This window comes from Lampetra fluviatilis, chromosome 2 (genome assembly GCF_964198595.1).
Source record: "Lampetra fluviatilis chromosome 2, kcLamFluv1.1, whole genome shotgun sequence".
Classification (NCBI taxonomy): Eukaryota; Metazoa; Chordata; class Hyperoartia; order Petromyzontiformes; family Petromyzontidae; genus Lampetra; species Lampetra fluviatilis.
This window is the reverse complement of record NC_136276.1, coordinates 6,010,155-6,020,379: the sequence shown is the minus strand read 5'-3', so window position 1 is coordinate 6,020,379 and position 10,225 is coordinate 6,010,155. Positions and strand designations below refer to the sequence as shown.

Here is a 10,225-nt window from a genome sequence, read left to right as displayed (position 1 = left end):
CCCCCTCTTCCTCACTGTTCATGTTCACAGCTTATCTGTCCGTTTCTCTTCATGACGAACAAAATGACATTGTAAGCAAGAGCTAAAACGTGGCATTTAAAGCCTGGAATTGTGATGTAAATAAATAAATAAAGAAGTACCATTCTCGATACGGTCTACAGATCAGGATTATTTTTTTTTTTAGTGCAGCCGTCTACATAAATGTATTCCGCATGCTTCATGGCTTTGAAGAAACCGTCAAGTTTATTTTTCGGTGAAAAATTAATGAGATTTCAGAGGTTTCTTATAACGTTAACATTCACGCACAATTGCAAGAGATTCACAAGTTATTTTAAAGTAAATGTCCTTTTCTAGTGATGTATATATATAATGAGATGATACTGAACAGCTAAATTGGCGATTGCACCATCGTATGCATTTCCGAATCAGAATCTTCTAGACTGGAGGAATCCAATGAGCAGTGAAGCTCTTTTTCAGAAATGTCGAGTGAAAAAAAAATTTACCCGTAAAAACAAAGTTTTTCACTATAAATCCTTTATATGCGTGGCATCGGTTTTATTTTATTATTCATTTCTGTTTTTCTTGAGTAAGAGTTTCATTTTTATCACATTGGTATTTTAAATAAAATATGAAAAAAAAATGTTCCTAAAAAGTGGAAAATTTTGGAAAAAAAATTTCACGAAAATAAATTGTCACGCACAACGAGTCTGTGTGCAAAATGTCAGCTCTATTGGATCACGGGAAGTGGGTTAAAAAACGACCGAAAGATTTGCACGGTCGTAAGCGCGCAAGCAAGCAAGCAAGTGAACTTAATATGAAGGATTTAACAACAGCGACGTCTTCCCACCAATGCCTAACAGAGCGAGCCATGGCTCCAGTTTCAAGAAAATTTACATTTCCAGCCAAATTTGAAATCTTCATTTCAAAAAGCCTTACCCACGTATCAACTCTCCGCCTTCAGAAGGATCTTGTCCGAGAATTCAGGCCAGTTTTATTTTTTTTGCTATTTTGTCGGATGAAAGCAGATTGGTCTCGCGTGTAAACATGCACAGCCACTTATATCAATCGACTGCTGGATGAGGGCCTCTCCATACCACGTACATCATGGGGATTGCTCTATCATACTTCAGTCACCCACGACGTTGATCGATACTGGTTTGTGAAAGCGGGGACCATAGATGTAGATGCAAACATACGACGCAATATATTTTACTGCACTGCCCTCTACGGCCCACCACGCATCCTTGCAAGCCCTAGCACAAAGTTGTTTTATTATAAACATCATGACATGTTGATTTTGATGGGCGATGTCATCGTTAGAAAAACAATGCTGCCACCACTAGGCACTTTGGGGTTGCCAGCAATTGCCATTCAGGCTGCGACTGGTTTTTGGGTGGTGTCTCGCAAGAACTGTGAATAAAAATGACTTGCATCGCATTAATACTCGGACCTTCAAAGAAATATAGGTGGTTATTAAAAACCACACATATTTATGACGTGGCCAGCAACTCGCAATCGTAACTCTTACACGCGAGTTGGCAACGGCACTTAACCGCACATTAGAGAAATCAATCTGCATTACGGGCATATTGATTGCTTAAGTAAAGGTTAATAGAGCCAAGTGAACTGCACTTTCGTCACCAAGGCTGGAGAACTGTGGCCAAATGTAGACACGGGACACTAGTCATGAGCAACAACTCCCGTTGCTTTTTGTGTTTGTTGTCCATCCCCAACGTCACCTACGATTAACACGGTTGCGTACGTACGGTGCGAAAGAAGTTCAACATATATATAATACGTACACGCTCCAAGTCATGTGTGGACCAGGCAGTAGGCTGTCTGCAGGAAGTCTGGGTGGGCTGCTCCTTGTAGGGGTGGGGAACCTTTTTTCTGCCAAGGGCCATTTGGAGATTTATAACATCATTCGCGGGCCATACAACATTATCAACTTAAAAATTTGCCTGCTATATTTGGTCAAACATTGAATTAACTCACCCCTAATGTGATGGCTGGAACTGCTTCTCTTTGGTGAGGTGTGTGATGTTAGCTGGTATCGATGATGTTGCTACTCGCAACAGCTTTTCCAGGTTTGCTCCTAGATTTATTGAATTTCGAGTCCCGCCTAAGGTTGCCTTGGCAGGTCCAGACCAAATTATTTCGCGGGCCTTTGACGTTCCCCACCCCTAGCAGAACCAAGATGCTCAGTTGCCCCCCCTGCCGACGTCCCCAGACACAGCAGTTTCACTCAGACGTGTACAATGGGTGACTGGGCTTAACCATGCCAGGCTGGCCAGTCACACCCCCCCCCCTCGTGCAGTGAAGTACTACTCGACAGCCACGGGGATTAAAAGTCAGTGCTTGTATGTACCTATGTTGAGCTTCTTTCGCACCGTACGTAGCTAACCGTACTCATCGATGGTGCCCGTGATGCGACATCGCGTAACGGCAGACGCGATTCTTGCATTACCTCCAAGAGCACCTGCGGTCGTGGCGTTACGTTGTCAAGATAAACTGTCAAAAAGGACACCCATTAGGAAATTCACCCCAACCACAATTCATACCACAGCCATAATCCACATCACACAACCCCAACCAATTTCTATCCGGGCGGCGGGGGCGCACACCTCTAATCCAGAACTGTGGAGGCGAGGGATGGTGGATCGCACGTATGTTGTGAAACTCCCTTCCTGTGCGCGTCGAGGTGCCATACACTGGCCCGCCAGTTGAAGGCAGTACGGCAAGTGGAATTATCTGTTTCCATCTGTATGGGGATAGAGAGGTGCCTCCTCCCACTTCTATCAGCACTTAATGTCTGAAAACAATAACCCAATGTAGAACCATCCTGAAAAAGTTCTGACTCAGTGGCTTTCCTGGATAGGTAAATTATATAAACTAAACCACAACACTACTTCACCCCAAACACAACCCTAACCCACCTTAACCATAACCCTAATACACCTCAAACCTCTTTCACTCCAACAATAAACCTAATTACCTCAATCACAACCCACCTCAACCACAACCTTAATCTACCCTCCAATGCAAACTCTTAACCATTACCAACCACAACCTTAACCCACCTCAACCACAATCCTAGCCCACTCCGACAATTGTAATCCCCTGCACAACCCATCCCACACAACAAGCTTAAACCCACTCCACACTCCAACCCTCACTCATCCAAACACAACTTCATAAACCATCCCACTAGACACATTTCAACAACTCCAACCCATACCACAACACAACCCAAACTCAACACCATTCAACGTGATACCGTCTTATAGCCATCCCCAACTCCTGATTCCAACATAACATATATTGAACATCTCATCTAACACAGAGAGTAGTAACATCACACATGCAATGCTCGACTGCCACCTAGCAGGCATTTAAAAAAAAAGAAGAGCACACACACCGCCATTAAATTTAAACGTATTTATTTGTGGAGGCTCATGTGGTCTTACACACACGAGCTAGAGACAAGGTGTGCACCGGTGTGAGAGCAGCAGCAGCAGAGAGCCATGGAGGGGCGTGGTGGTCTGACCCACTTCACATGGCAAACAGGATGAGGAAGGCCACCATGAGACAAAAGAGACCCATGGCTTCGGAGAGGGCGAAGCCCAGAATGGCGTATGAGAAGAGCTGCTGCTTCAGAGACGGGTTCCTGCGAAAACAACGGCCGCGTCGTTAACAATAAGCCGGCACGCACGACAAGCGAACCGCAGATCACTGCGGCACCGTTCAGGATTTCGCCCGTCACTTGATCACTCGCAGCATGCGCCACACATCATCAGATCTCGGAATATAAAACTGAGCCTGGAGGGTGCCCGGAGAGTGGGCGACGGCCACGCATGTTAGGTTGTTATGGGCTACCATGGGGCTGCATTGTGGGCAGTGCATCGAAATCCATTGGTGTACTCTACTTCCGAAGCTCCCACTTCTCTGCTCCCTGCCTCCACCTACCCACGATTGACCAGTGTGAAGTATGGTCAAATAACACCCACGGACCTTGACGGTGTGGTGAACAGCCTCATCCAGCAGCGGATTGACAGAAAGGGAAGTACATGCTTAGCATATCAAAATAAATTGAATACGGTAGAGGAACCATTAATAATGCATGTTTAAAGCAGAGATACCAATCAAATTATAGAATTGCTACTTTCTTCTAAGAAACCCTGACTATGTAAATGCTCCTTTTGAAGACGGTCCATCCATTGGGATGTTTCATCTGTGAAGTAGAATAACATTCGAACATTACCCAGGCCGATGAGAGGCTAACACCCAAAACTTGCAGACCATATCTAGACCCCACTACTTGCTGTACTTCCATCTACAGGCCACCTTGTAGCCCAGTTGGTTGGGAGTCTCACGGCTCCAGAGCAGGGGATTATAGGCAAAAGCACAGCCCACCGTGCTAGGGAATGGTCAAGAATGGGAAGTCCAGTCTCGACGCTCGAGGCTGAGAGTGGTGATGTTAGAGGTTAAGAGTGGTCATGTGAGAGGCTAAGAGTGGTCATGTGAGAGGCTGAGAGTGTTAAGAGTTCATCCACGAAGGCTGGATCGTCACGTATGCAGGCCGGGAGAGGCACCTGGCGTAGCCGATGATGAGACTCCCGAAGACGGTGCCGATACCAGCACCCGAGCCGGCGACACCCACTGTGGCTGCACCAGCGCCGATGAACTTGGCGGCCGTGTCAATGTCACGGGAGACGGCGCTCGTCTGGAACGAGCGCTGCGCCGCGTGCACCAACGTTCCCTGGTGCTGCACCGCCGGGAACAAGGCCTGGGGGAGAAGCGGGAGGATGTACGCAGCATCACAACAGTCCGTCTAGAACATTACTGCTCGATCTCTGACATGTCCGCTCTCATTGGAACTTCATTTGCCAGTAAAAAATATGATAATTGGTTTTTAACCCTTTTATCTGGCAACAAAACTGCAAACAAAAAACAAAACTGATAATGTATGCACTGTCCTTGAAGTTGATTGGTCCACACCCGAGACAGCTTTCCTTAGAGCCTAGTCTCACATGGGTTGGACCAGATGACGCATATATTATCAGAGTTATGTTTTTTGTTTGCATTATGGCTGCAGGTATTGTGGTCTATGCAAACATGACTCCTTATAAAAAAGGTGTCAGTTTTGTTGCCAGATAGAAGGGTAAAAAAACAATTATCATGTCCGCTCTCACTTCACCACTCTTAACATGATTCTGAGCTTCGAAATGAAAGTCCAAACTGCAGCGTTCGGGTCACATGTCTCTCATCCCTTCGGTTCACCATCTCCACGAGGTTCTCTCTCCCGGACTGCTCGGTGACTATTAGTCATGTAATTATTATCATCATCATCATCATCCTCCTCATTTTTTATTCGCCAAGTAAGAACCTATGTCTCTTTTATAACGGAGACTTGGGTAAAAATAATGGGAGAGGAGAAGAATGGTGGACCAATTGGATAAAACGAATTCATATCAAGTGAGGCATTCATAAATAAATGCAACAAAGTGAGGACATCTATTTTAATGTACAGCATATCACCTCATATAAAACACTAACAAATATTAACTTCATCATCAAGAGAGAGCATTTCAAATTAACAGAGTTAGAAATGCTATAAGAAACGAAATGACACTCAAAACGTTCTAAATAGGGTTTCCAGTTTATTTTAGAAGAGCACATTTATAGGTTAGATATGTTCACTGCATTAAGGGTGCCAGGTTGTACCATGGAAATCCAGTGCTGTGAATGAATGAGCATTTGCCCAAAATCTTTACAAACTTTTGGTACCTTTTCATCTTAAATTGCAAAGGTTGCAATCTGGAATAAGCAAGACAGTTCATCTTATGGGGGCACATCTATATGGATTGCCTTGGAAACATAATAAATGTTAGGTTTCTCTGTTGGAATGATGCAAGATAACCAGATTAAGAGTAGAGGTCGCACTGATATACAGTGCGACCCTCAATTAGCATAAAAGCTCAAGGCTATTCAGAGCTGTGCTGTGGGGTAGATTTCTAAATCACATCTCCATAATCAATTGCAGGCATGAAGGTGGAGGTGACAAGCTGATGCAAAGTAGAACGTGTTTTTATTTATAAGAGAGTTGTTTTGTTGTTATAAAAAAATAACCAATGTTCAGGTGGGAATCGAGCCATATACCCAGATAATCTAAGATTTAACGTTTTTAGTGGTAGAGCTGTAGAATCTATTTAGAGAGATTGTGTCAAGATTGTGGATCAGAGGGGACTTGCTGCGAACAAAAGATAAGCATTCGTTGTTTCTTTTACGTACGGTCCTGTAAGATGTCATTAAAATCTAACGTGTCCCTTTCTCTTTGGTTGACCTTGTCCACCATTTGTCCTCTGCTAGGACACCTGGTGGGTGCCAGAGACCAGGGGAATGACAATGGACCCTGGTGACTGGCAGAGATTGAGATGCCGTGGAGAGCTAGCAATAGAAAATCTAGATTTGAAGTTTTCCTGACTGCAGGGATCCATATACTCTTTGGTTCTTTCGGTAAAGTCACGTAGGTAGAAAATAAATCACGAGGTTTCAATTGCAACACAAGCAATCATCATCAGGTGGGAAACCCACAGCAATAATTTTTTTTGCTTGTGTTGCAATCGAAACGTCGTGATTTATTTTATTTTATACCTACGTGACTTTACCGAAAGAACCAACGAGTATTGCAAGACAGTTAGCTTAAACAATGGAGACTGGCTGCTATGTGACGACTAGGCACGTACACCCAAACACTTTCCTCTCATCAACCTAAACCCACCACCCACTCTCAGCCTCTGCCTCACTCTTCATCGCACAGGGGTGCGCTAATGGAAACGATGAGCAACAAAAGACACACAAAGCTCATCTGTCGCGCAACCGGTCTCTCTTTGAGAGAGATGCACGGCACCCACCTCGGACCGTGCCTCTGGCCTGCTGATGAGGCATGCAGTCACGGGCCTCAGGAGAGCCTGGGAGCCACCGCGGACCTGCAAGTCACAACATGGACAAGCGCCATCAGCACCTCGCCGACCGCAAGCACCATGCAACACACGTCGACACCGAACAACTACTTCAGGCTTTTCAAAACAACCAACATCCTTTAAGTTATATTTAATTTTAAAAAGTAAAAATAAACATACGGTCTAACACAAAACAAGTGCAATATCTAAATGCAAAGCACAAAAAATGCCAAACAGAATGATTGTGGAGTAATTTTCCTAGCAATGAGCCACGGAGTGGCATAGGCATGAAAGCCACAGTCTAAATGAGCGTTGATATTAATTTAACAAATGCTTGCATTTCAATTTCCATTCGTAACTTTCAAGAGCGTTTAACAAGTATTCGGTCACCGGTGCATGTGCTCTCGCCGAGTTATATAAATACATTGCTGTGTTTCATGCAGTCAAGGTCAACTCTTAACCTGCCCGTGCTTAGTTTAAACCACACACTGTGAATAAAGCTTGAAGTAGTAACCATCCCACAAGCGACGTCCATCCAACCAGCTGGGACAGCCCTTTAAATGTGACATCGATGGCGTTGCCTGGCTTACACGAGTCTCTGCTTTCAGCCATGCTGAGCTCTCGCGCGACTAACACCATCACACGACCGCAACTACCTCATCCACCGCATCCACCACCCAGAAACTCACCAGTGCTGGGCAGGAGACGAGCTTTGCGCAGGCGTACATGTTTGCAGGTTCAGGGATAGCAGGTAGGCTGGTGGATTAGACTGTGGCTCTGGGTAAGGTAGACAGACACAAATCATCATTATCAGCATATCTGATCTATTTTAAAGCGCCAAACATTTGTAAATCCCCCCCCCCACCACTGCTGCCCATCTGTGGCAGATCTCAGCGCGTCAGGCACATATACAGTACACCAGAGTGCTTTCCACCAACGCGCACACCATGAAACCCACCGAGTAACCTCCAACGTCTGAAAGTCACCCTGCAGAGGACAGCCCTCGAAGGTTACCCCTGGCGCGGTAGCTCACAAGATGCGTAACGTATGTTGAACTTCTTTCGCACCGTACATAGCCAACCGTGCTCATCGGAGGCGCGGGGAAGGACAACAAACCAAACACACACAAAACTAACACAAAAAACCCTGAAAGGTCACCTAATACCCTGAAAGGTCACCTACAACCGTGCGGGCGAGTTACCCTTAGGCCTGGCGTCCTCCCTCCCGCGATATCATCCAGACAGAGATCCCCTTTCACAGGTCCGAATAGAGGTTGCGACATTGGAAGGATTCTATGGGGGGGGTCACCTTAACGATTAGAGAAATCCCCTAACATCCACCCCCACGGGATCACCTTGACCTCCTATGGAGGTCACCCTGACCCCTCGCCGGCCCCCACCCCCTCCCCACGTGCTCCCTGGCTTCAAGCTGTCACAGTCACGTGGTCGGCGCTGCAGAGTTCCCCTCGCCCCGCCCCCTCCTCCCCACGTGACGTCGTCCCGAGACTTTCTCGCCCGCGTCAAAGACGGCGGCCATGCGACGAATTTCCAGGGGAGCCGCTCTTGAAATTCACAATTAGCTGAGCAAGTTCTCGATTGAGGCCGCCGCCGCCGACAGCGAGCCGGGTCGGGTGGTGGATGACACTTACAGTGGCTCGGCCTCGCCAAGTCGAGGTTCTGTCTGAAGAATTTTTTTAGTTTTTTTATTTCGGTTTTAAATGTTTTAAAAAACCCACAAAAAAGCATCCTTCAGTATTTTAAGATGCCGCCAATGCAATGTGAATACGAGACGATGCCCCCCTTAATAAATAACGCCACCAAGGTGTCCCCCTTTAAAGAGTAGCCGCGGGTTGCAGAGCAAAGGTCGTGGCGGGTAAAGGCGGAGGCCGCCACTGTCCCGTGCCCCCCCCCCTGCTCCCAGCCTCGGAGACCCCCGGTCTAAGGGGATAACCCCGGGATAAGGGGATAACCCCGGGATAAGAGGATAAGGGGAGGACCCCATCCCTGCCCCATGTTCCCCATCCTCAAAAGCCCGAGACGCAAGCGACACCGCCGAAGCAGAGCAGCCACGGGTAGACATGGCGACAGGGCGGCACAGAGGAGACTCAGAGGTGACGGGAAGACAAGCGGTGACGGAGGGACACGGGTGGTAGGGACACACGAGGAATAACATCTTATACAGGAGACACATGGAGACACGTGGACGACAAGGACACAGGATGAGAGACACACCCAGAGAGGCTTGAGAGTCAAGAGCACGATGCAATGCTGTGACACACACGAGACAAACACGCAGTGAGACAGACACGGAGGAGGCAAATGAGACGAGGATAAACAGGTTGACAGAGAAATAAATCAGAGGCAGATGAGACGGATAAACAATGAGACGTGAGGCAGACACGCAGAGAAAAGAGTGATGTGTGGAGACAGGCATGAGACAGGGCCTGATGAGACGAATGAGACCTAGACAGCCATGCAAAGAGACAAAATAATAAAGATGAGACACGAAAGCACAGATAACTGAGAGGCAAAGGACGCTGGAGACAGACACATGTCGACAAGTTAAACAGATAAGACTCATGAGAAATGCAAGGGAGACCGGCGAATCACACGAACACGCAAGGACACTCACTCTTAGACAGCCACACGAACCACGGGGAGACACCACAAGGAGACTGTGAGACAGACACGAACCACAAAGAGACACAAGGAGACTGTCAGAGAGAATGATGAACTACAGATACACAAAGAGACTATGAGAGAGAATGATGAACTACAGAGAGACACAATGACACTCTTAACACGTGAACCACACACACAAGGACGACTTTTCGACGGCCGTACGAACCACACACACGAGAGAGAGAGAAAGACACTTGGAGGCACGGAATGGAGAGACACAACACGAGGAAGGAATGAACGAAGGAACAAGACGATTGAGAGTGAGAAAGAGAGAGAGAAAGAGACAGAGAGAGAGCTCCAAGGGAGAGACGCAGATCCACACCTCTCGTTCCCGGCGCGTGCAGCAGCAGTGCGGTGGGGGGTGGGGGGCAAGGGGTGGGTGGTGGGGGGGGGGACGCATCGCGCATGCGCAGTGCGCGCCCGCGCAACCTCGCGTCCCCGCGCGTGACCTTCGCGAGGGCTCGCGTCCTCTGATTGGGTGGGCCGCGAGGGGGGAAGAACCCGCGCTCTGATTGGTCGGCGCGAGCCGCAAACGGCTTCTTTTGATTGGACAGCGCGGATTGGAGGGCGGGCGGTAGCGTT

The 10,225-nt window shown here is 47.4% G+C and overlaps 1 protein-coding gene across 1 annotated transcript; it reads right to left on the bottom strand.

The window, feature by feature from the left end:
- Nucleotides 1-3,423: 3,423 nt before the first annotated feature.
- Nucleotides 3,424-10,047, bottom strand: LOC144940574 (ATP synthase F(0) complex subunit C3, mitochondrial-like). The gene is made up of 5 exons (XM_078866793.1): nucleotides 9,966-10,047; nucleotides 7,652-7,739; nucleotides 6,915-6,989; nucleotides 4,593-4,786; nucleotides 3,424-3,667 (listed from the first exon to the last, which is right to left on the bottom strand). Exons 2-5 carry the CDS (start codon nucleotides 7,688-7,690, stop codon nucleotides 3,553-3,555), a joined length of 423 nt encoding a protein of 140 aa, XP_078722919.1. The 5' UTR covers nucleotides 7,691-7,739; nucleotides 9,966-10,047; the 3' UTR covers nucleotides 3,424-3,552.
- Between the last annotated feature and the right edge of the window lie 178 nt (nucleotides 10,048-10,225).